This window comes from Aquarana catesbeiana, linkage group LG11 (genome assembly GCF_042186555.1).
Source record: "Aquarana catesbeiana isolate 2022-GZ linkage group LG11, ASM4218655v1, whole genome shotgun sequence".
Classification (NCBI taxonomy): domain Eukaryota; kingdom Metazoa; phylum Chordata; class Amphibia; order Anura; family Ranidae; genus Aquarana; species Aquarana catesbeiana.
The window spans coordinates 52,248,868-52,276,414 of NC_133334.1; the positions used below are offsets into that span (position 1 = coordinate 52,248,868).

Below are 27,547 nucleotides of genomic sequence, written 5' to 3' on the forward strand. Positions count from 1 at the left end.
GAGAGATAAGTGAAGAGAGAGAGAGGGAGAGAGATAAGTGAAGAGAGAGAGAGAGAGAGAGAGATAAGTGAAGAGAGAGAGATAAGTGAAGAGAGAGAGAGAGGTGAAGAGAGAGAGGGAGGTGAAGAGAGAGAGGGAGGTGAAGAGAGAGAGAGAGTGGTGAAGAGAGAGAGAGAGTGGTGAAGAGAGAGAGAGAGAGAGTGGTGAAGAGAGAGAGTGGTGAAGAGAGAGAGAGTGGTGAAGAGAGAGAGAGAGAGAGTGGTGAAGAGAGAGAGTGGTGAAGAGAGAGAGAGTGAGGTGAAGAGAGAGAGAGAGAGAGAGAGGGGTGAAGAGAGAGAGAGAGAGAGAGAGAGAGGTGAAGAGAGAGAGAGGTGAAGAGAGAGAGGTGAAGAGAGAGAGGTGAAGAGAGAGAGTGGTGAAGAGAGAGAGTGGTGAAGAGAGAGAACGAGAGTGAGGTGAAGAGAGAGAGTGAGGTGAAGAGAGAGAGAGAGAGGTGGAGAGAGCGATAGGGCAAAAAAAGAGAGGAAGAGAGAAAGTGGGGTGAGGAGAGAGTGAGGTAAAGAGAGAGAGAGGTGAAGAGAGAGAGTGAGGTGAAGAGAGAGAGTGAGGTGAAGAGAGAGAGTGAGGTGAAGAGAGAGAGTGAGGTGAAGAGAGAGAGTGAGGTGAAGAGAGAGAGAGAGCGATGGGGCAAAAAAAGAGAGGAAGAGAGAAAGTGGGGTGAAGAGAGGGCTGAAAAGAGAGTGGACGTAGATAAGGAGGTGTAGAGAGAGTGAGGGCAAAGAAAAAAAAGGGGGAATGGGCCAAGAAAGAGAAAAGGAGGTGAAGAGACACGGGGTCAGAGAACGGTGGAAGAGAGAGGCAGTAAGAAGAGGGAGTAAGTGAGGGGTGATGAAAGAAAAGATCGAGAGGGGAAAAGAAGGGGGTTAATAAAGAGAGAGAGAAGTAGTAAAATGTGTAAAGAAAAGAGAAGCGGAGATAAAGGGGTAAAGAGAGAAACGGGGGGGGGGGTAGAGAAGAGAAATGGAGAGTACAAAGACAGAGAGAATGGGCAAGATGGGGGGGGGGGAAGTGAGTGGGTTGAAAATAAAAAAGGGAAGGAGAAAGAAATGAAAGATGTTTCTATGTATTGCATTATTACAGTATATGAAATGTAAAGCATTTTTGCCCAATATATTTTATGTCTGAATATGAAATAATGAATAATAATATGTCATGTTTACCATTTGCTGGCAGCATCAATTCACCATATTTGCCAAGTCATTTTACCACTATGCTGTGAATTGGCTGTAATTGGATCCGCTATTAAATTATATTTAAAGCTGAACTCTGGGATAAGCAGATATTACCTAAATACAAGAGTCATGTGTATTCTTACTTGAATCTTGAGTGTTGTGTATTTCCATATCTGTTTAGTAATCTAATACAAAAGTTTGCCTCTGTGAAGAAGCTTCATGTAATAAAGACCGGTCACTGCAGCTCTCTCCTTGTGCAGGGTGACAGGTCCTGTCTCCGCCCCCTGCTGTATTTTCTGCAGGCAGCTTATAGTGGGTGTGGCCTGGGAGGGCCAAGATAATAATTGGATTTGCAAAGGCATCTGGTGCACACAAAGCAAATTAAAGTGGTTATAAACCCACATAGAAAAAAAAAAAAGAAATCCCCACTTCCTCATGTGCCTATGGGACCCAAAGGGACACAGCACAGAACATTGACTTTCAATTCATGTATTAATTAAATATATACTTATAACGGGTAAACAGCTTAAAGTAGAATTCCAGGCTAGATTAACAAAATTTAAAACTGCTCCCACCCCTCTTCAAGTGTGTAGACTTACCTATTCTCAGGGTGCTCAGGTTTGGTCATGTGATCTCTCCAGTCGCCAGCTTTTTGGAGAGAGGAGAGTGCGCCAACATATGGAATGCCAGGGTGGTGATGTTACCCATAGGCTTATGGGGCATCCATTGGTCACTGTCCCCCCTCTCCCCTGAGGCTGGCTGCTTGGAGCCGATCGTGTGACTGGACCAGAATGTCCTTATTTATTCATGTAAAATCTTTAACTCTGCTGTAACTGCAGTGTTGTCTGGAGCACTTTTTGCAATACGACACTGCGTCGCTTTAACTGACAATTGCGCAGTCCTGCGACGTTGCACCCAAACAAAATCGATGTACTTTTTTCCTACAAATAGAGCTTTCTTTTGGTGGTATTTGATCACCTCTGCGGTTTTTATTTTTTGCGCTATAAACAAAAAAAGACTGACAATTTTGAAAAAAAAAAAAAAGCAATATTTTTTTACTTTTTGCTAGAATAAATAGCCCCAAAAAATATATAAAAAAAAAATTTTTTTCTCAGTTTAGGCCGATACGTATTCTTCTACATATTTTTAGTAAAAAAAAAAAAAAAAAAAAAAATCGCAACAAGCGCATATTGATTGGTTTGCGCAAAAGTTATAGCGTCTACAAAATAGGGGATAGATTTATAGCATTTTTATTATAATTTTTTTTTTATTAGTAATGGCGGTGATCTGCGATTTTTATTGTGACTGCGACATTACGGCAGATACATCGGACACTTTTGACACTATTTTGGGACCATTGGCATTTATACAGCAATCAGTGCTATAAAAATGCACTGATTACTGTGTAAATGACAATGGCAGGAAAGGGGTTAAACACTAGGTGATGATCAAGGGGTTAAGCGTGTCCTAGGGAGGTGTTCTAACTGTGGGGGGAGGGGCTTCCACTGACATGACAGCGAACACTTCTCCCAATGACAGGGAGCAGTAGATCTCTGTCATGTCACTAGGCAGAACGGGGAAATGCCTTGTTTACATAGGCATCTCCCCGTTCTACCTCTCCACACCGCAATCGCGGGCCGCCAGCGAACAGTTCCCAAGACCCGCGGGCGCGCGCCTGATAGGCGGCAAATTTGAAGGGACGTACAGGCACGCCCATTTGCCTGCCTGTGGCATTCTGCCGACGTACATCTGTGTGCGGCGGTCAGCAAGCGGTTAAAAACTGTATGTAAACCCTAACAACTTCTTTTATTTGCTCCTTTGGTCTGTTAAATATACCATTGAAAAAGTTTTGTAATATCTGTTCAATAAGTCCAAAAATATCTGTTGATCCTGCCAGAAATCATGTCCCCCAATACTTTCTCGTGCTCCATTCTTACATTGTGCCCATGCATCTCTAAGGACTAGAGAACCCCCTCCTCTATGTTACGGAGGAGAGAAACAGGGGAGGTTTTGGAAGTCCTGTTCTAAGGTGACAAAGTTGCTCCTTCATAGATACAGAACAAGGAGTGAGCATTGTCACCCTAGGACAGGAAGTGTGTTACTGGTAGGATCACCAAGACTGCATTCACAGTTGTGTAGCACAATTTGAAGTGCGTTCGTGAAATGTGCAAAAAACATGTTGCGTTTGTGGTGCCCAAGTGCAGCATGCGCGATTTTGCACACGACAAAGTGCACAAAGCTCAAAGAGATATTTTAACTTTTTTTGTTGCGTTTGCCACATGTAGAGCAGGCCTCACCCTCCCCATTCCATATATGTAGTGCACAGTGCTGACCTCAGATCAGCCAATGACCTTGTCCATTGGCTGCAGCCTACTGGTCCCTTCTCAATAGATCCTAATAGAGGCCATCGACTTGATTATATACTACTTCTTAATTAGGGTCTATGGAGAAATGCCCATGTACATAAGCAGGGCACTACAACCCACTCGATTGGAAAGCATGGAAAGTATGGAAGTGTTGCTGAACCCTCTATAGGGCTGTGGCCCATATCACTCATCTGAGGTCTGTAGTGAGAACCTTTACTCACCAGCAACTTTATTGGGTACACCTGTTTAATTGCTTGGTAACACAAATTAGGCATCTAGATGTGGTGAAGACAATTTGCTGAAGTTCAAACCGAGCATCAGAAAGGGGATTTAGGTCACTCTGAATGTGGCATGGTGGTTGGTGCCAGACGGGATGGTCTGAACATTTCAAAAACTGCTGATCTACTGGGATTTTCACACACAACCTCTAGGGTTTTACAGAGAATGGTCCGAAAAAGAGAAAATATCCAGTGAGAGGCAGTTTATGGATGAAAATGCCTTGTTGATGTCAGAGGGGAATGGGAAGACTGGTCGTTGTCTGGTCTGATGAGTCTCGATTTCAGCTGTGACATTCAAATGGTAGGGTCAAAATTTGGCATAAACAACATGAAAGCATGGATCCATCCTGCCTTGTATCAATGGTTCAGGCTGGTGGTGGTGTACTGGTGTGGGGCATATTTTACTTGGCACACTTTGGGCCCCTCAGTACCAATTGAGCATCGTTTAAGCCCCACAACCTATCTGAGTATTGTTGCTGACCATGTCCATCCCTTTATGACTACAGTGTACCCATCTTCTGATGGTTCCTTCCAGCAGGATAATGCACCATGTCACAAAGCTCAAATCATCTCCCCCCTGGACAATGAGATCACTGTACTCCAATGGTCTCCACACTCACCAGATCTCCATCCAACAGAGCACCTTCGGGATGTGGTGGAACAGATGATTTCCATCATGGATGTGCAGCCGACAAATCTGCAGCAACTGCGTGATGTTATCATGTCAATATGGACCAAAATCTCTGAGGAATGTTTCCAACACCTTGTTGAATCTATGCCACAAAGAATTAAGGCAGTTCTGAAGGCAAAAGGGGGTCCAACTCGGTACTAGCAAGGTGTACCTAATAAAATGGCCGGTGAGTGTATATATGAATTAGGGTCATCTAGAAGATCATGGATGATGGAAGCACTGAGGTGCAGGTGGGGATTGCCTATACACTCTATGGCAGTTCCTCTAGTCATACCTATGATGCTTGTGCCATCTGTCTATTCAAATGTCATAGAAGCACAGAACAGGGGATAGCAGGCGGATCTAACAGCTTAAAAAAAAAATACTGCTACTTGTACGGAGCAGAGCTAGTGAGTACTATAAGCAAAGTGACTACGGAGGAAGGTAGCGTGGTGTCTAAGCACTCCAATGCGAAGATCACTTATTCATTAAGATTACAATTCCTTTGAATTGCTTGACAGCTTTGCAAGTAAAAAATGGGCTGGTGGTTTCGCAAAGCAGACGAATCAAATACTCATCTCAATTACTAGATATTTTTCAATTCGAATCTCTAAAAGTAGTTGTATTTGCAGGTCAGGCGCTCAGTAGTACTGCTGTATCTCCTTACACAATTTTACAATGACTCCATCCTATTCGCAGCATGCTTGCTATAAATAGCAGCAGTAGTAATACATTTTAACCACACGAGGGACCTCTGTATTTCCCAAAGCATACATTTTATAGACCATGAAAACTTCAAAGCAAAATCTAAATGCTAATCTAACTTCTGGTGCCAGACTAGAAGTGCTTGGAGGTCGGACCTTTTTTTTGTGCACTCTGAGCATGGCTAGCCACAAATCAAGAACTACTTAACGCTTTCGCTGCCAAAGCCATCGTTGCGCAATTTATTTTTTTTTTGCACACATGCTTAAAAAATAATTATAGGCCTGAAGATTACATGAAACCTCCCCAAACATTACAGATTTTCTGAAAGCAGACACCCTAGAGAATAAAATAGTGGTACTTCCAATTTTTTATATCACGCAATTTTATCACAAAAACGCAAACTTTCAGTAAAAAATACACTATAGTTATTTTAGGGCACACAAATGTAATAAATTACCCATTTTCTTTTTTAGTAAAATCTAAAAGACAAGGTTGCACCATGTAAACAGATACCCGACATGTCAATCCTTAAACTTGCATGTGCCTGTGAAATGGTGACAAACAGTACCCTATATTTTCCATAGGTGACACTCTAAAAGCCCCCTATAGGGCATCAGTTTAGTGTTACAGAGGAGGTATGGTGCTAGAAACATTGTTCACACTCATGGTGTGCGCGGTGATATGTAACGTGTATCGCAATCAACGCTTTCATGCGTAGGTGCCCCGACGCGTGCGTTTTCTTTCGTACATACGTGTGTATATGTGAGGGGACACAAAAATAAGAATTCTTTTTATGTGCTCGGTTGTCACTTTAATTTTTTACTATCAAAAACTTTATTTTTTTTGGTGGCTCAATAAAGGGCTACTGAGAATCGGAGATTTTCTTAATGGGGATCAACTATACACTACACAACATTTTAAAGACAAGTTTCTAATGCCTCCTAATGAAATATTTCGATACAACCAAATCGCATCATTTGTCAGATCCAAACTTAACCAAGTGGGGGGCCCCTTTACGCTTACAACATTTGAATTGACATGTAAGGCAAGAGGCTGCCAGAGGCTTCCAGAGGGGTCAGATATCTGCAATATATACTTCTTTTACTGAGCCAGACACAAAACTTGCTTATATGGACCAGTGGGAAAGGGATTTGAACCTTACCTTTGATCTGACTGAATGGCAAGATATTGCTTATCAGCTATCCAAAATTTCCACTAACACCCCAAAAAAAAAAAAAAAAATCGGTAAAATTGATTAATTATATATTGTTAGCAGCGAGAATCACAATCGCAAGACACTGGCAACAGACGATAATTCCTCCTGACTAGGTTAAAAGTAAACTCAATTGGATTATGATTAATGATAAACTCACCCATATTCTTTGTATTAAAACCAAGAAATTTAATAAGATATGGGACCCGTGGATCGACTACATTTTGACTCCGTAGTGAACTCCATGACGACCCTCTCTCTCCTCATCTCCCTTTTTTCCTTCGTTTCTCCCTCTTTTCTCTCCTCTCTTTTTTACTTGTTTCTCCAGAAACTTTATACACTATACAGATGATCATGTATGAGGCCTCATACGACCATGAGTCCTGAGATTGTCCCGGAGATCGCAACAGGGACTTGCCGGGACTCTGGATCTCTACCATCCCTTCATACAGGGGTACTCCGGATCATAGCGGGGAAATTACTGTTAAACCCCATCAGTTTTTGGATACATACCGCAGCTGTTACGTTCTGTTATTGTGATAGATGATGGATAAATAGTATGGCCATACCTTTTATTTCTCTGTATTGTTATGTGATGATCTGAAAAATTGACGCCGATCTGTCTATGCGTCTGGTTATTCTGAACTTTGTTATTCTTTCAATAAAAATATTGAAATATAAAGACAATTTTTTTTTACTTTTTTTTTTTTCATCGCATAGGGAACAAAGTCCCCTACATGATGATTTTTTGGTGACAGGTTCTAAAAGACCCTGCATGTCTCCCCTGTGCTCCACTGAATGTAATGCAAATCAGATCGCATTGCAGGGACACTGAGAGGCCAGCATGGGACGTCAACCCTCTCTACCCTGCGGCACCCAATACGTCGGTCCTGGGCCCACAGATGGGCCTGCCATTAACGGGGAGTGTGTGAAAGCTATCCAACCGACAGGCAGGAGTCTGCTTGTCAGATTTACACACACTCCCAGTGGCTGTAGCTACTAGGAATGTGTGTAAACCCCCTCGCTGTCAGGTCCGTACGGCAGTGAAGGGGTTAAGCTGGAAACCCCAGTTTCAACTGCCATACGTGCACGTTTCCCTATGGTTTGTCCCTTTAAAGGCCTATTCACGCCAGTGTTGGGGAAGACATTTCCAGTGCAGCCCCCCAAAAATTCCCGATTTCCTATGGTGTCAGATCACACCATAGCTTTGCATACAGTACCACCACATCGCAATGCCACCGCAGTTCACAGAAATGTATTGTAATTTCACTTCCTGGTTTGCATGGGCCCCAAAGACCCTGCAACTACAGAAAACACCCGCTTGTGTCCCAGAAATTCATTTAACTCCTTATTTCTTGTTTAAGAGAGCAAAGTGGACGGGGCGGTCATGTGGCACTTGTATTCTTGAGCTACATCACAGGAGCATGGTTTTCAAGCTCTTTACCGTGACTAACATCTACCATGTTTTGTAGAATGACTTGGTCTATAGGTTGGTTTCTTGCCTCTTTTCATCCCCCCTTTTTTTTTCCCTGTTGGATGGTGGGAGCGATTATCAATCTATAGGGTACTAAACAATGTGGTTAACATTACCACTCCTCCGTTGTATGTGACACATGAGATGGAGTACTGTTTTGGTGTTCTTTATTTTACTGTTTTACTGAGTTGGCTGATAGGCCCTTTACCCCTGTTGTATCGCTGCTACTACTAGAACTGTACAGATTCTTATTCTCTCAATATAGTCCTTGTTGGAAAAAAAAAAAAAAGCACCGTGGAACAAATAAGAGATGCAGTTTAAATTCATTATGCAATTAATGCATGTCTAAAACTGCTGATCTTTGTGGCTAAAAAGCTCATGTCATAATTTGAACTTGAAGTGTGTAGAGGTTCCTATAGATCTGTGGCCCTTGGGGCAATATTGCACCAAGTGACCTCATCGATTCTTCCCGTTCATACAAAGAATAGGGCACTATTCCTTCCATTCGAACCAATGATGGGGGGGGGGGGGGGGGGGCATTGTTTATGCCCACTGATGCTGGAACATTTTCCACTCCACCTGGACACAGTCCTTCCACCCCTAAAGTCTAAAGATTGGTAAACTGGCCCTTTGCTTAGAAAGTTTGGAGAACCCTACGTTAGATCAGTGGTTGTCAACTAATGAGCTAAAGGGGGCCTCAAATGCAGCCCCTGACATCACCAAAGGGTCGAGCATAATGTTCTATACATGTAATGCTTGAGAGGACTGTCAAAATCTGCAGACCTATTAGAGGAAATGAGTGTGGACATACTACATTTTTGACTGGGGATATGCTGCAGAAGACTATATGAAACTGGAATCATGAGGCTAGTAGAGATCAATGCTATTACCCTAATCACACTACCGACTGCTGAAGTCCGAGGGTCGCTCATTATATACCAAAGGGTCACATGCAGCCCTTGGACTGCAGATTGGGCACCGGGGCTCTAGATCTATACTATATGACCAAACATTTGTTTGTTGACACTTGATCACATCCATATGAGTTTGTTGGACAAATTTATTTAAAAATCATGTGGCTAGAAGAGCCTCCACTCTTCTAAAAAGACTTTCCATATGATAGAGAACAACCAGACGAGCCTTAGTGAGGTCAGTTAATAATGTTGTATCGTACAAGACCCAACTTACACTCACTATTCCAATTTATCCTAAAAGTCTTCATTAGGCTCGGTTCACATATGAGCCGCATGCAGCTCACAGCAGGGGGTCCGATGCGTGCTGGTTTACCGTTTCAGGTCCGATTTCAGCCTGAATTTTGGGCTGAATTTGCACCGGAAAACGGACCAAAACGTAAAACGCACCGGACCTGCTGCGGAGATATGTGAACCTGCTCCATAGAGAGCCAGTCAAAATCTCCTGCTATTGTGAATTGGATGCTGCATCCAATTCGCAATGGTGTGAACCCGGCCTTAGGGTTGAGGTCAGGGCTCTGTGCAGGTCACTTGAGTTCCACCACATCAAACTTACCTGGCATGTGTAAATAACAAGCCTGACTTAACAGAATACTGCGGTTTTCAGAAGTCTTTAAAAAGTGGTTTACTACAACCCAATTAATGTACACCACTGCCTAAAATAATTGAAGACAACACTTTATGTATCTTGAATAAATAGAAAGGTTTTATTATCAAGACTCCATGCAAAAGATAAAGAATTTATTAAATCTCTCTCAACATAGTGTTCATAAAGAGGTATGCAAAATTAGATCTATTCCAACTCGTAAAAACGTTCTCTCTCTATACATATATATACACACACGCAAATATATATATTATATAAGGAGGGTCACACGGGGTATCGGATATTCTAATGGCCTATTCTTTTGGAAAGGAAAATACTTGTGAACACAGGACAAACCAGGACAATGTGGGGTTGATTACTAAAATGCAAATAGACTGTGCACTTTTGCAAGTGTAGTTGCACTCTGCAAATGAAGTTGCTCCAGAGCTGAGTAAATGAGGTAAAGCTTCACTATACAAAGAACACCCAATCACATGTAAGGAAATTAAAAAAAACAGCATTTTTGCTTGCATATGATTGGATAATGGAAGTCAGCAGAGCTTCCCCTCATTTACTAAGCTGTGGCTTGGCAAAGTGCACAGTCTATTTGCCTTTAGTAAATCAACCCCACAGTTCCTCAACTGTCATGATGACCTGCCCAAAGAGTTTACCCAATGTAACCGTTATGCAAATCTTCTTCTACAAAAGAAGAAAACGCTTGTAGATCTAGTAGGAGTTAATCACATTCAACTGGACTTGTTCTGTAATTCTGAAAATGTTACCGTAACTTATCCAAATCCCTTCTTCGGTTCTGAGGAGTGTCAGGAGCATACCCCAGTATGTTCATCCATAATATTAAAGTGATTGTAAAGTCTTATTTTATTTTTATTTAACCACTTAAGCCCCGGACCATTTGGCTGGCCAAAGACCAGAGCACTTTTTGCGATTCGGCACTGTGTCATTTTAACTGACAATTGTGCGGTCGTGCGACGTGGCTCCCAAACAAACTTGACATCCTTTTTTTCCCACAAATAGAGCTTTCTTTTGCTGGTATTTGATCACCACTGCGGTTTTTATTTTATGCGCTATAAACAAAAAAAATAGCGACATTAGCGATACTGCTATAATAAATATCCCCAAAAAATATATAAAAAAACATTTTTCCCTCAGTTTAGGCCGATACGTATTTTACATATTTCTGGAAAAAAAAAAAAAAATGGCAAAAAGCGTTTGATTGGTTTGCGCAAAAGTTATAGCATCTACAAAATAGGGGATAGTTTTATGGCATTTTTATTGATAATTTTTATTTTAACTAGTAATGGCGGCAATCAGCGTTTTTTATCGTGACTGCGACATTATGGCGGACACGTCGGACAATTTTGGCGCGATTTTGAGACCACATTTATACAGCGATCAGTGCGATTAAAAATGCATTGATTACTGTGTAAATGTGACTGGCAGTGAAGGGGTTAACCACTAGGTGGCGCTGTAGGGGTTAAGTGTGTCCTAGGGAGTGATTCTAACTGTAGGGGGAGGGGCTGTGTGTGACACTACACTGATCACCACTCCCGATTACAGGGAGCTGTTATCAGTGACAGTGTCATTAGGCAGAACGAGGAGATGCTTGTTTACATTAGCATCTCCCCATTCTTCCTCACAGTGAGACGATCACGGGTATCCCCGCGGACATAGAGTCGGTGGGACCCGCAATCACGGAGCTCCCATTAGGCGCGCGCAAGCCGCCTCTCAAAGGGCAACGTACAGGTACGTTAATCTGCCTGTACGTGCCCTTCTGCCGCAGTATATCCGCGTGAGGCGGTCAGGAAGCTGTTAAACAGCAAACATGTTATATTTACCTCCTATATGCAGTTGGTTTTGCCTGGAACCTCCTCTTCTTGGGCCCCTCTTCTCTGCTCCTTGCCCCTCCCTCCTGTCGAGTGCCCCCACAGCAAGCAGCGTGCTGAAGGTGCACCTAAGCCGAACTCAGTTCAGCCCCGCCCCCTCTTTCCCCGTTTGGCTAACTGACTTTGATTGGAAAAAGTTTGATTGGGAAAGTCCCGAATGGCTGAGGGATTCGTGGACATCGCTGGACAGAGAAGGGCTCAGAATAGTATTAGGGGGTGCTGGGGCAGCTGCTACACACAGAAAGGCTTTTTATCTTAAAGGGTAACTCCACTTTTGTGGGGAAAAACAATTGCAAATAAAGAAAAAAAATTAATAGCGCACATATAATTTCGACACTAATCATATTGTAATTGAATGTTAATAAAAATTACCTTTACATTTCAATCTGCAGTCACTGTAAGTTTCTAAGAATGCAATGCAATGCAATATGGCTACCTGGAGTTCTGTACACACAATGTGTACTGACCACTCCCCAGAAACATCATTTCCTGCTTGTGTAATTGGCTCACCAATTTCCCCAGAAATCTGCCTAATATACAAGTCTGATTTCAGGCATCCCCTGCAACAAAAATGTCATTTTTGGAGAGATACTTTCCTCATTAGTGCCCTGCAGCTGCACACCTGACAGTTAATTATGAAACCACTCCCATAAGACCCACTCAGTACAGAGGCACAGACATGGATTTCTTCAGAACAAAAAAAAAAAAAAAAGGTAGGAATCTGCAACAAAGGTTATTATAATCCTTGCAACGTACATAGATCACCTGGGCGGTGGGAGTGTTTTTTCTCAACAAAAGTGGCGTTACGCTTTAATGCATAGAATGCATTAAGATAAAAAACCTTCTGCCTTTACAACTCCTTTAAACTGAAGTGGCTTTAGTAAACGGCAAAGCTTATTCAACGTTACAGAACAAGTCCAGTTGAATGTGACCAGCTACTACAAATATACCATGACCTGGAGAAATGAGAACCTTCAAATAGACTTGTAGAAAAAAAAAAAGACATGCAGGTCCAAATGTAAATGCTCAGCTCACTAGGATTTTAAAGTAACCCATTTTAAAGAATATGAAAGTTTAGATCACCTTGTAAGTGATTATTATTCACCTTTCCAACAAGCAGAAAATAAGATCTCGCTTTAACAGCTACAGGTTGCTGCAGATGTCTAACATTTTCGGTTGTGTCAGATATCCTTGATGCAGGTTGTGCTTCCCTCCCACCAGCCGCTATGGTGCTAAAGGACACAGTAGTGACATAGTGACCACAGCCCAAAGCAGAGGACCAGATATCCAATATGGTCTGTCGCTCCGTGGTGTTTGGGACTCTGTAGTTTTTTAAGGGAGATCTGACTCAACTTGAGCTGGAGAGGCGAGTAATAAACATTTTCATTCATAGGGTTATTGTAATTTAATCCTCTTACTCTCACAACAGGGTCATTTTAAATCACTGCATGGACTTTGCTGAACTTGAACAACCACCTGTGAGTAGTAGTGATTCAGCCGAAGGCTTGTGGTTCTTACCAGCATGTGAAGCATCATACAAGTGACATCATCAAAGTACAGGGTGGGAGACTTCAGGTTGTGCTTTTTGGGAAATATATGCAAGTAAGCCTTTTCAAAAAAGGTACCAGATTTCTGTGGACTTTTCTTTAGAGATGTGAAGGTCTCTTTCACACATCGTCCAAAGATCAATCAATCAAACCAGTAGTCCCCTGATATAGAAGATAAGTACACTCGCTTCTCTAATGGCCCGGTGTCTACCATCTTCCCTCTGTTCGAGCTCTTAAAGCCTCCATCTTTTTTTTTTTTCTTCTGTAGAACTCCTCTGGGAGTGTCGGAAGCCTGTGTCCCCCACCACACACCAGAATTCCTTCCTCAAATCCCTATGTCATTACAGGACACAGCGGTGGATGTAGGGGTTGGCAGAAGGAAGGATATGGCAGTCCCTGAGCAGGGACTGCAGCTCTGGAACAGAGAGGAGGGAGGAGAGACGGGCCGTTGGAGAGGTGAATATTTATCTACTGCAAGAGAGTAACAATTTGATTTCAACAAAGACCATGAAACGAGTAGATGCTCAAAAAAAAAAAAAAAGACATGCAATTAAAAAAAAAAAAAAAAAAAAAAAAAAAAGGCACATATCATTTAGGAGAGGGAAGCACAGCTTAAACTCCCCCTACCTGTACTACCTGGAAATATTAAAATGTGGACATGTCCTGGTCACAAGTTTTTCCAGCCCCCAACATTCATATTTTCTGCTGAACGGAAAACAAAAAAAACAAAAAAAAAAAAAAAGCCTGTAGACATTTTTAGTTACAAAATTAAAACACTGCTGAAAAAAAAAAAAAAAACCACGAATAGCCCCCTCAAGATTTTTAGCACACAATAATGCGTTTAACAACATGTGCAATTTCCCTCAACTGACTTATTGACCAACCAAGATTTTCTACCAATGCCACAGTTGTTCATGATTGTCATGGTATACCACACGTGTTTTTTTCCCCTTTCAGATACTTTGTGCAACAATATAGAAAGTAACAAGAGAAAAAAAAGCCAGCACTGAACAGAATAGGTCCATTCGGCATTCTATACCCTGAACAGGACACTCAGTTAATGGGGGTGTTTGTCAGTACATAAGCCACAAGATGCAAGAAAAGCCTAAACTCCATTCATGCAACAATTAAAAAGCAGTAGAAATCCACCGCATTGTACAGATGATGTTTTGGGGCACAGCAGGACCCCAAAACACAAGAATGTGATACTCTGGTAAAAAAAGGTCCTCGATTTTTCCCCAAAATTCTGACCACCCACCATACCGACATCTTTCTTCCTCTGGCTTATACATTCTAGTTAAAAGTGTAACAAGTCAAGTTTTTCTTCTTCGTTTTGCATAAAGTAGGGATTATGCCTGGAGAGATTTTCATTTATCCAGGTCATGGTATATCTAGTAGTAGTTGGTCACATTCAGCTGGACCTGTTCTGTAATGTTAAAGACATTTCTAATGAGTAAAAAGAAAGTTCACCCTTTAACAAAAAATAATCAAAGCACATTTTTTTGCAGGTTAAAAAAAAAAAATGCAATTTAAAGTGCATTTACTATTTTTTGGGGGTGGGCCTGTAAAGCATTGCACAAGCGATCAGCAGATTGCTGATGCCATGCAGGACTCCTGCAGATCTGTCAGTGTATCTGTTTGCTCATACCTCGTACGGGCAAGCAAATGCTCTCTGACATGAAGAATCAATGAACCACCACAGCAGTAGTTCATTGAGAACTACAAGCTGACAGCAGGAAAGGCTGTCGGGACTTGTGGTTTCCCATTCACAGAATACAGGAATACCCCACTTGTAAGTACACAATGGGGTTTATTTACTAAAGCTGGAAAGTGCAAAATCAGGCTCTGCATAGAAACCAATGAGCTTCTAACCTCGGCTTGTTCAATTAAGCTTTGGTAATAAAACCTGGAAGCGCATTGGTTTCTATGCAGCCTGATTTTGCACTTTCCAGCTTTAGTAAATAAACCCCATTGTGTACTTAAAAGTGGGGTATGCCTGTACTGTGAATGAGTGACGCAGCCGGACAAGCGGAGCCCCGCACACATGATTTTTTTTTTTTTTTAATTCTGACAGCTAGTGGGGGAGAATATCCCTCGCTAGCTGTCAAAACGGGGGATCGGGGGGCGGTCCTTTTGTAACATGCAACATGTTATGAGAGGTGAATGTACCCTTTAAGAATTGGCTTTGATAGGCTACAAAATGTCCTCAACATTACAGAACAAGTCTAGTTGACTGTGACCAACTACTACTAAATCTAGAATACAGATGAGTTTAACTCTTCCAGATTCATTTTTGCTGTCTGTGTGCAATTAAGGAAAATTTCCCTTCTTTCAATGTTCCACAACAGAAAGTCAAAGGAAATCTCCCTTAGGCAGCTGTCCCTGGAACAGGTGCCATTATTGAAAGATTTGCCTTTTTTTCAGTTTTCTCCAAAATGCACCTTGATTTTTCTCTGTGACAATAGCCACTTGTAAAATAGAGGGGTAAATCTCCCCAACTTCAGAGGGTCTAACCCTTCCTCACTCTATGCAAACTAAAAAAAAAAAAGTTTGTGTCCAGTTGAGGGTGTAGAATGGTCCTATCGTATTGAAAACTATTAATATCGGCCTCTCCCTTTACCTATACTGCATTGATGGAAGGAAAGGAAGAAACAGATTTTTTGCATGGAACAATACCTGTTCTTCCTCCACAAATATTACCTCCTGTTTTGTATTCATATGTCAGAAATATGGTGCTGTGCTGGAGGAAAACAAAAGTGGATATATTTTTATTGCAACCAAATTAAAATGTCAGCTTTTATATATTAACCTGTATTAAAAGCCTGAAACCTGATTTGTTGATACAGGCAAAACATCCTCTTTACTCCTGCAGGCTGCAGACTGAGGCTCCAAACACATGGGCAAGCATCAGCAATTCTTGCAGTCGGAGAAGTTAGGTACATGTATGCAGTGTGTGCAGCCGGGCTTGTACCCTTGAACAAATCAATGGGCGGTGCTGCCACTCATCCAGTTACACATCATTAGGGACTCGCACAGTTTGCGTGCAGGGACAGTGCTCCTGGCCATGTACAAACTGGCAGCAGCTAATCATCCAGTTTGAATGCGGCCATAGCATGGTATGTTGCTGCACGCAGAGGTGGTGTTTTGCCTGTGCCTGCTTCTACCCGTCTGAATGAGACCTTAAACAGAACTGGACCCTATCTGGAGTACACTTAATTTGAAATAAGCTGCAAAAGAACATACTGACTGGCCGCTCTTAGTGTTCTGAACATCTACTTTGCACCTTGTGCTGCCTAACTAAATAAGTACAAATATGATGTGCACTAGCTGGACCAAAAGCCGAGCTAGGTGATACACCTCTACTCAGCCACCTTTCTCCTCCCTCCTCCCTAAGGCCAGCCATATATGGCTTGAATCTCAGCCAGTTCAGCAGGAACTGGCCAAGATTTGAATCATTAATGGGCAGGCTGAATGTACCAAGTTGATCAATCAATTTGAGTACAACAAGCCTGCTGAATTCGCTTACGATTTCCGCAAGTGGCTGCAATAGCCGCTAGCGATAATCACGGTCTTCTGCCAACAGGGACGGCTTTCCCCGCCCACCAGCAACGCCCCCCCCCCCCCCCACAGCCAATAGCTCAGAAGCTAGGATTCCCCTGTCAGCACTGTCTGTGCTAATGGGGGAATCATGCAAAATTTATTTTCTGTAACCCATGGCTGCAGGGAGGAAATTTGCCTAAAGCAGACCATAGGCGATGCGATTTTTTTTCCCTGCAACCCATAATTGCTTGATTGCACCATCAAGACAATCAGTGTTGATGGGGGAAGGAATCCCTTCTGCAGAGATATTATATTCTCCTGGCGGGCACGGGAAACTGTCTCTGCTGGGATAACACAGTAATTATTGCCAGCGTGTAAAAATTTGACACACTGGTTGTACCCAAGTCAATTGATGCACCAGCTTGGGTACAATCAGCCTGCCTATAGATGGTTTGAATCTCGGCCGGTTCAGCATCTATGGCTGGCTTACCTCTGCTCATTGTAGAGGGTGTTCACCTTTAATTTTCTTCAGAAAAGGTGAACACTTTAACTAGACAAAAAACACAGATCACCTTTAATACTTGTGTGTAAACCGTTCCATGGCTTTTCTAACCTGGCAGCCATAAACCCGCCTCCTTTTCTGCTATTATTGCTTTTGAGGAAACAAAATAAATTGTTAATATATAAAATCACCAGTGGTTCTGTGTATAAAATCTGTAACAGTTACTAACCAAGTTAGTTTCTGGTTTGTGCGAACAGCATATAACAATCATTAAAAAAATAACCTAACATAAAAAAAATAACATTCCTCTGGTGATCTCTTTAGCCTGGTGCTCCCAGAACTGTCTTGCCCGTTTCCTTGTTGGCACAGGGTTCACCCAGTAACATTCTCTGCAGCACTTATAAAACACACTATGAAGACGGGAACATAATTAAAAATGTGCTTAAGAAAGAAGCAGGAAAAAAAAAAAAAAAAGGTAAAGTGCAGCCCTACCTAATACAGATTTCTGGATGCAAACTTGTGGGCTGAGACACTTCCTGGATTCATAGGTCCATCAGGGACTTTGCAGTGGGGTCCTCCTTCTATAAATCCCAACTCTGCCACATCTGAACCATAACCATGACATATTTTTGCTGAGCAAGGCTCCTCTGTGCACCCTGCTGGTTGATCCTTCGAGATGTGTTTCAGCTGTAGCATGGTCTATCCAGGAACTTAAAAAGATTTAAACCCACAAATTGACACAAAAAAAAATCTGAAATCTGTTCTAGGTGGATTGACGCTTTAAGATGGTCACACATGCAATTATATTTTGGTCAGGATGAAAAAAAAAACAGCCGTCTATCCTGAAAACAATTGCCATAGCAGTCACAGGGCCATGGCCACTTCAGACCATTCTCCTTCTAAATCAGGGGTCTCAAACTGGCGGCTCTCCAGCAGTTGCAAAACTACAAGTCCCATCATGCCTCTGCCTGTGGGAGTCATGCTTGTAACCGTCAGCCTTGCAATGCCTCATGGGACTTGTAGCTTTGCAACAGCTGGAGGGCTGCCAGTTTGAGACCCCCTCTTCTAAATACTTCCTACTGAAGGAACTGATCTATTCCAATGCTCCCAATTTTTGTTAATCAATAGTAACAGAAGCCACATCAACTTTTTTTCGCTTCTTAAATAAGCTTGTTCCACAGAGAACAGTGCGCTGGAAGAGTAGGTTCTGGCGGGCAGCATAATTTGTAATACACAGTTCTTTGCACAATAAATCAGGATTCTTTTTCTTCATTGAGTTTTGGGCAATTTTCACACTTCACATTCATGAAATCGCAGAGCAGCTGGAATGATTCACTGCTCCAGTTGCTCTGCATTGCTGGCTGCACTAGAGGGCAGTGTGGTGCGCAATTCAGCACACTGCACAGTTGCCTTTTTTTTTTTTTTGCACAAACTTTATTTAAAGTGTACACTTCATACACTGCAATGTCAGGCAGTACAGTGCACTGCTCTGCCAGACATTGCAGTGCAATTCAGCCTGCTGTGCTGTGATTAAATGCAGCATGTCTGCATTTTAGCGCAGCGCTAGGCTACATTGCAGTGTGAATGGGACACATAGGAAACAATTGTTTCCTGTGTGTCCCTGTGGCGAGAGAAGTTTTACCATGCTGTGTGACCGCACATAGGGGTTTATTTACGAAAGGCAAATCCACTTTACACTACAAGTACAAACTACAAGTGCAAAGTGCACTTGAAATTGCACTGAAAGTGCACTTGGAAGTAAAGTGGCTGTAGATCCGAGGGGGACATGCAAGAAGAATAAAAAACAGCATTTTAGCTTGCACATGATTGGATCATAAAATCAGCAGAGCTTCCCCTCATTTCAGATTTACCCCTCAGATTTACAACGACTGCACTTCCAAGTACACTTTCAGTGCAATTTCAAGTGTAGTTTGCACTTGTAGTGCAAAATGGATTTGCCTTTCGTAAATAACCCCCATAGTGTAAACTGGCCCTTAGGCTGAACTCACACTGACTTAAACAGTAAAATGCAGGGAAAATGGGTGTCCATCCATTTTATGTGTGTTTTAACACATTGAGTTGCGTTGATCTGCATTTTAGCGCACTTGTAAAATGGCAGCTCAGTGCATAGACACATAAAAAACACAATTGCTTTTTATGTGTCCTGTTCACACTACAACGCTGCATTTGCATTAAAATGCATACACGTTTAAACGCAGCACAACTCAGGTGAACACAGCATTGTAGTGTGAACAGGACACATAAAAATTTTTTTTTTGTAGGGGTCTATATGTTGACCTGCATTTTACAAGTGCGCTAAAACGCAGATTAGCACGTTAAAATGTCCATCCATTTTCCCTGCACTTTACTGCATGTCAGTGTAAATTCAGCCTTATTCTACAGCGAACAGTGCGTTGGAGGGGAAGGGTCTGGCGGTAATTTTATTGCACTGTTTGTAGAATAAAGCTTACTGAAGCAGAGATGCAGCTTCTTTTACTATCAATTTGCACTTCAGAGACTAGGATGGGTCTACTTGCAGCCACTGAACCTGCGACTGGCTGTGGAGTCATGAACCTGACCAGATCGATACCTTTTACTACGGTCTTCCAATTTTTGCTGTTGCATAGGGACCGGTCCTCAAGCTCATAGCTTCCCAGTAATTACAATTAGTGCTACAATTTTGTTCATTGTTTGTGAAAACTGCATGTGTGGCCAACATTAGACAGGCACATATGCGCATAGACAGTAAAAGCAAAAAATACGCATTTAGAAAACAGCTGGCAGATGGGGCTGGACTATCTACTGGCTTTGTATAGAAGCCAAGCACCTGACTGCTGCAAGGGAGAAATGAGAAAAGACATTCGAAAATAAAGTGCACCAAACGGGGGATGTACAATGCCCATTCTGTTGCCTTGATCCTCTTCTGGCAGTCCATACAGAATAAAGTGAAGGATGTCCTGCTGATGACTGTACCGTTAGTGCACAGGAACCATTTGTGGATGGAGACAGCCTGTGCCACAAAATGTACATCAGTATCACGTATTCCACTTTGATAAGGGTCGTCTTGTTGTCATTCCACTATTAATGAGAGGACCGTCATCACGGCAATTCCGCAGCTTATCAGCACCACCTGGATCATAGAATTCCTGGAAACCAGCACAAAAAGGCTTATTAGACAAATGAAATATAAGAGCCAATTTAGGTGGGATTACTGAGCCATTACAGAGCAGGGCTTCTGTGACCTTTATCAAGCCTTTCTCCTTCCCATTTACAAACTATTTGGACAGCGACATACACTCACTGGCCACTTTATTATATACACCTGTTCAATTGCTTGGTAACACAAATTGCTAATTAGCCAATCACATGGTAGCAACTCAATGCATTTAGGCATCTAGATGTGGTGAAGAGGACTTGCTAAAGTTCAAACCGAGCATCAGAATAGGGAAGAAAGAGGATTTAAGGGACTTTGAACGTGGCATGGTTGTTGGTGACAGCTTTTTCACACACAACCATCCAAAAAGAGAAAATATCAAGAGGGCGGTAGTTGTGTGGACAAAAATGCTTTGTTGATGTCAGAGGAGAATGGGCAGACTGGTTTGAGATGATAGAAATACAACAGTAATGCCGCGTACACACGAGGGACTTTACGGCAGACTTTGCCCGGCGGACGGGATTTCGTCGGACAATTCGATCATGTGTGGGCTCCATCGGACTTTGTTTTCTCAAAAGTTGGACGGACTTAGATTTGAAACATGTTTTAAATCTATCCGTCGAACTCGATGGACAAAAAGCCACGCTAGGGCAGCTATTGGCTACTGGCTATGAACTTCCTTGTTTTAGTCCGGTCGTACGTCATCACGTACAAATTCGACGGACTTTGGTGGATTGTGTGTAGGCAAGTCCGTTCATTCGGAAAGTCCGTCATAAAGTCCGTCGAAAAGTCCGCCGAGCAAAGTCTGCCGTAAAGTCCGCTCGTGTGTACGCGGCATTACTCAAATAACCACTCGTTACAACCAAGGTATGCAGAATCTCTGAACACACATCGAACCTTGAAGCATATGGGCTACAGCAGCAGAAGACCACACCGGGTGCCACTCCTGTCAGCTAAGAACAGAAAACTGAGGCTACAATTCGCACAGGGTCACAAAAAAATTAGACAATAGTAGATTGGAAAAATGTTGCCTGATCTGACGAGTCTCCATTTCAACTGCGGCATTTAGATGGTAGGGTCAGAATTTGGTGAAACAACATGAAAGCATGGATCCATCCTGCCTTGTATCAAAAGTTCAGGCTGGTGGTGGTGGTGTAATGGTGAAGAGATTTGTTTTGTAAAAGCCTCCAAATGGTGGCAGTCAATCTAGGTACGACAGTCTCCAGATGGTAAAGGAGAGGACTTAAAGAGGAAGTAAACCCTGATGGATTTACTTCCTCTTTGTTTCCCTGCAAAGGTAAAGCATAATGGGCTACTGTGCATCGCATAGTAGCCCATTATGTCACACTTACCTGACACAGGAGCCTGCGATGTCACCGCTGTCCCCTCTGCTACGGAGCGTCCATCTTCTTTCCGGGTATCGTGGCTCCGGCGCTGTGATTGGCCGGAGCCACGATGACGTCACTCCCGTGCATGTGCACGGGAGCCGCCACTAACGGTATACCGCCGTTAACAGCAGCATTCTCACAGCTCCTGCGCACCACTGTCTACGGCGCATGCCTCTAAAGAAGAAGGTATCCCTTCGAAACATGTCAGCCAGCAGTGGTCCTTAAGTCCTCTTCCTTCACCATCTGGAGACTGTCATACCTAGATTAACTGCTACCACTTGGAGGCTTTTACAAAACGAATAACTTCACATGTTTGCGAGTAGTTTTTAATCTGTTTTTACAAATACATTTACTAAAAGGATAATGCACAAGGCTGATGCACCCTCTTTTCTTTAGTCCCTCTCTTGATTGCTAGGATACCTTTATCCTGGAGGGCAGCAAGGCCTGAGGAATTATCCTTTGAACATTAGATAACCCGGACATCACGCTTATGCGCAAGAGTATTTGTAGCACTCCCTGCATTCACTATATCTGGCCTCCTACAGTACACAGAACATGGAAATGTAATTATTTTAGTAAATATAAACTGTTAAATACCTTTTCTCATCAGCAGTATATAGTAGTCTGGTGACTTCTATCAGTGTCTGGCTAAAGCTTGTAGGAGGAGTTTTCACTCTCCTCTGACTGCCCTATCAGGATGCAGGACCCCTGACCCTCTGTCTGGACCAGTGCTGATCACATACACCCTCCCAAGAAAAAAAAAACTCTTTAGCAATACACACCAAACTGAGCATGTGCAGCCTGACCCCTGGCTCTGCATTATCGGGAAATATATTGGGGACAGTGGAAGTAGGAGAGTATCAGAGAAGACCGTCTCAAACATCCTTTTTACACATAATGCAGTGGATTAACCCCTTAGGGTCCACAGCGTGTATAACAAGCATGCGTTACTGTATATACAGACTGATTTTACTGTTGTGGGTTTAGTAACACTTTAAAATTCAACTAAATTAAGCCTTTCCATAACCAAGTGCTGCAGGGGGAAACACAGAGATGAGCAGGATGAAGTATCTCTGTTATGTGTTTCAATAAAACTTTGTGAAAGAAAAATGTGAGTGAACTGACATCACTTGCCCACTTAAAGAAATTAAGGGTCTATAATTTTTATCATAGATGTATTTTAAATAAGAGACAGAATATTAACCAAACTAGAAAAAACATAAAACAAATGCTATAAATTAGGTTGCAGTTCAGTGAGTAAAATAAGTATTTGATCCCCAAGCATAACATGACTTCGTACTTGGTGGAGAAACCCTTATTGGCAAGCACAGAGGTAAGATATTTTTGTAGTTTGTTACCTGGTTTGCACACATCTCAGGAGGGATTTTGGTCCTCTCTTCACAGATTTTCTCTAAATCTTTAAGGTTTCTTGGCTGTCATGTGGCAGCTCAAAGTTTTAGCTCCCTCCATAAATTTTCTATAGGATTAAGGTCTGGAGACTGACTAGGCCATGTGCTTCTTCTAGAACCACTCCTTAGTTGCCTTGGCGGCATGTTTTGGGTCATTGTCATGCTGGAAGATCCATCCACAACCCATCTTCAGTGTTCTGGCTGAGGGAAGGAGGTTATCATCCAAGATTTGATGGCCCGGAAAATAGAAAAATGCTGACTATGACCCTAAGAACACCATCCCTACAGTCAAGCATGGAGGTGGAAACATTATGCTTTGGGGCTGTTTCTCTTCTAAAGGTACAGGCCGACTTTGTCGCATTGAGGGGCCAATGGATGGGGCCATGTATTGTAAAATCTTGGATGAGAACCTCCTTCCTTCAGCCAGAACACTGAAGATGGGTCGTGGATGGGTCTTTCAGCATGACAATGACCCAAAACATACGGCCAAGGCAACAAAATGTGGCTCAAGAAAAACATTAAGATCATGGAGTGGCCTAGTTCGTCTCCAGACCTTAATTCTATAGAAAATTTATGGAGGGAGCTGAAACTTCAAGTTGCAAAAAGACAGCCAAGAAACCTTAAAGATTTAGAGAAGATCTGTAAAGAAGAGTGGACCAAAATTCCTCCGGAGATGGTCGCCAAGTAAACAGGAGATTCTCACTTTATGTAATCTGACGGTGCTCGTCCTGCCCCCGTCCCTGTCCCCTCCAAGGCAGCTAAAACTGAAGTATTGGCGTATAACACGCACGCACTATTTGCACCCGATTTTCATGGTGAAAAAGTGAGTGTTATACGCCAATAAATACAGTACTTAATTTTACTCACTGAACTGCAACTTAAATTTATAGCATTTGTTTTATGTGTTTTTTTCTGGATTTTTGGTTGATATTCTGTCTCTATCATTTAAAATACACCTATGATAAAAAATTAAAGACCCTCCAATTTCTTTGCAAGTGGGCAAACTTACAAAATATGCAGGGGGTCAAATAATTATTTTCCTCACTGTATGTCTGCACTGAATTTCATCTGCCACTTGCTGGTAAAGCTTTTCTCCTAATCTTTACTTAAATCCCAGTGTGGACAGCATTCATCCTCATCTGACCTCATTATTGGACATTGTTTTCCTGCCGTGTGACGGGAGAAAAAAAATAAAAAGGGATTAATTGTCCTCAATGCTCGCACACACATGGAGCTTACATGGGGGTCCCTGCACTGTCAGCTGTACTGCACATAGAGGGACATGCAAAATTCAAACCCAGCAGCATGAACGGTGCAGAATGTATAAAGAGCCACTAATACCTACTGTACTCTGATATTGGTGGGAGTTTATACAATTATAATATTCAACCAAGAATTTGTATTTTCTTTTATTTTTTTTAAAGGCCTATATTTAAATTTGTTCGCACATTTACAGGCAGGCCAAGCCATCCAGCCAAGCGACCGTGACGAGGACTGGGACAAACTACGAAACTGGGATGTTTGGGCAGCAGTATTCTTTTTTTTTTTTTTTTTTTATTATAAACAAAACAGAACAAAAGGAGACATTATTAGCACAGAGGGCATGTTATCCACTTGCCGACTGCAATACGTATATATACACGTTGTGGCTCTCAAGTGGTTTACCGGGGTTATGGCTGAAGCTATTAGCTATAACCCCGGTATTTTTTTTTTTAGCCAGTGACTGTCTTTCTCATTAAAGCGGTCCGAGCAGCTAATTAGCTAATTAGAAGCAACGGGAGGGAGGGGGTCGATGCAAACAAGCCCCCATTCCCACCCCTGCTTGCCGGTGTTTCTGGGGATTACCGCTTTTACCAGCGAGCCTGGAAAATGATCTTAACAGTTCACGCGGCTGGCCATAGAGGTGAACAGAGACCAGATTGTCTCTGATCCCCTCTATGATCTAGGAGAACCAGAGCGACATCATGACATCACTGCCTGTCTAGGGCGGAATTAAACAAATTTTCTTTTTTAAGCAAAAGATCAAAAACTATTTTTTTCCCCTATCTTTTGCTTTTAACCCTTTTGCCACACGGACCTGACAGCGGGGGGGGTGGGGGTGGGGGGGATTACACACACTCCAGTGGCTGCAGCCTGCCTGTCAGGTGAGAGCATTAGTGCGGCTCCGCTGCCGCCCGATCATTTGCACCCCCTCCATTACCAGCTCTGGCAGCAAAAGGGTTAAAGGTAGAGGAGAGATTTGGGGTCCTATAGAGGACCTGTCATCCCTTATTTCTTTTACAGGGGATGTTTACATTCCTTATAATAGGAAGAAAAGTGATCAAAAAAAAATTTAAACGAACAGCGTAAACATAAAAATATAAATAAAATAGGAATTTTTTTTTTTTTTTTTTTTTTAAGTGCTCCAATCCCTCCGTGGTGGCGTGCAGAAGCGAACGCATATGTTAGTCTCGGATATGTAAACGGTGTTCACACCACACATGTGAAGTAACGCCACGGATGTTAGAGCGAGAGCAACAATTCTAGCACTAGATGTCCTCTGTAACTCTAAACAGATAACCTGTAAAAAACTTTTAAGTGCCGCTTACAAAGATTTTTATGTATCGCAGTTTGTTGCCATTCCATGAGCGTGTGCAATTTTAGAGTATGACATATTATTAGGTATCTATTTATGCGGCGTAACATCATTTTATATGTTACCGAAAAATTGTGTTATATTGTGTTTTTTTGCATTAAAATTCTTTAAAAAGTGTATTTTTTCAAAAAAAAAAATTGAGTTTGAAAAACTGCTGCGCAAATACTGTGACAAACAATTTCAATGATCACCATTTTATTCTCTAGGGTTCTCTTCTTAAAAAAAAAAAAAAATATATACTATTTGGGGGTTCTAAGTAATTTTCTATAAAAAATATAGATTTTTACTTGTAAACAAAAAGTGCCAGAAAATTCTTGGTCTTCAAGTGGTATAGTTTTTCCTAAGCCCTGTCACTCCACAAAATACAATAGATTTTATCAGAGTTGTGCTTTTATTTGTCAAGTGCAGCACCAATACAGAAAGGGCTCACGATCACCATTGATCAACACACAGAAGGTAAAAAACCATCAGGCTTTTTCAACCACAAAACAAAAAAAACAAAAAAAAAGGAAAAAAAAAGAAAATTAGGAAAAAAGCAATTGTCTGTACTTTTTACCAATGTGAAATTTAATTAATGTGCACACCCCAGATATTTAACCCAAAATATAACAGTCAAAGTCAGTTGATTAAAATTATAGCACACAAGTGTGATTATTATGTAACATAGTAAAATAGTAACGCTCAAAGTGAACATATGTATCCTACTAAATGATTGCTTTATTCCCTTATTCCCCTTTGGACATTACATTGTAACACAAAGAAAAAAAAAAAAGATGTGTAAACTGGTAGCGTTAAAATAAGCTCAAGTTAAGTTACTGAGGGCACAAATTAGCATGATGGTGACTTTTTCACAGGTTTCGGTTTGCTAAAAACTCATAAAATATCATGCAGATCACCCAAAATCATTGTTGGAACCTGGGGATTATTCTAGAATGGAAATATTTTTTTCATGAGGGGTTAGGATCTGATCACCGGCATCCCAATTCAGTATCCTTCCAAGCAGCTACAGATCACAATAGCAGTGATGTGTGAGGTGTGACAATTTAATTCCCGGAATGGACTGGTAATCGCCCTAACAAACTCCTCTACATTCTTCAAAAGATCGGATAAGATTTGAAGACGGCGTTCTTTCTGATCTTCTGTCAAGATTCATCTTTGCAGAAGACATATCTTTGCAGAAATCTTTCTCATTTCCAAATCCTCCATTAGAATCTGCTGCACCATTTCCCTGTTCATGCGTACGAGAGTTTGCACTCTACATTTGCATCTGTCCTTTGCGTTTTTGGCTGCCCATTACTTGCATCATCGTGGACATCTTTAACCACTTGAAGACCTGGCCTTTTCTGGAACTTTTTGTTTATATGTAACAATCAGTATTTTTTTTCTAGAAACCCCTCCCCCAACACACATACATTATAATATATATATATATATATTTTTAAACAGAGGCCCTAGAGAATAAATTGGTGGGTTTTTAATTTTTTTATGTCACACAGTATTTGCACAGTGGTTTTTCAAACACAATTTCTTTTTTTAACTACCTCAATACCGGGCACTTTCGCCCCCTTCCTTCCCAGACCAATTTTCAGCTTTCAGCGCTCTCGCACTTTTAATGACAATTACTCAGTCATGCTACGCTGTACCCAAATGAAATTTTTATAATTTTGTTCGCACAAATAGAGCTTTCTTTTGGTGGTATTTATTCACGACTCCATTTTTTTTTTTTTTTTTTGCGATATAAGCGCAAAAAGAGCAGAAATTTGGAAAAACAACAATATTTTCTTCTTTCTGTTTTAAAAGAAATCCAATAAAATCGAATTTTGTCATAAATTTAAGCCAAAATGTATTCTGCTACATGTTTTTGATAAAAAAAATCCCATTAAGTGTATAATAATTGGTTCGTGTGATCATGGACATATGTACGCAAATGATCATGTACAGATGTGCGCAGGTGATCACGGACATATGTGTGC

The 27,547-nt window shown here is 41.8% G+C and overlaps 1 protein-coding gene across 1 annotated transcript in view; it reads right to left on the reverse strand.

Annotated features, from left to right (window-relative positions):
• Positions 1–14,908: 14,908 nt before the first annotated feature.
• Positions 14,909–27,547, reverse strand: part of SLC39A13 (solute carrier family 39 member 13) — a 71,521-nt gene continuing 58,882 nt past the window's right edge. Inside the window, exon 10 of the mRNA XM_073604356.1 lies at positions 14,909–20,134. Within this exon, the coding sequence (XP_073460457.1) occupies positions 20,059–20,134 (76 nt within the window). The 3' untranslated portion in view covers positions 14,909–20,058. The remainder of the gene's footprint in view (positions 20,135–27,547) is intronic.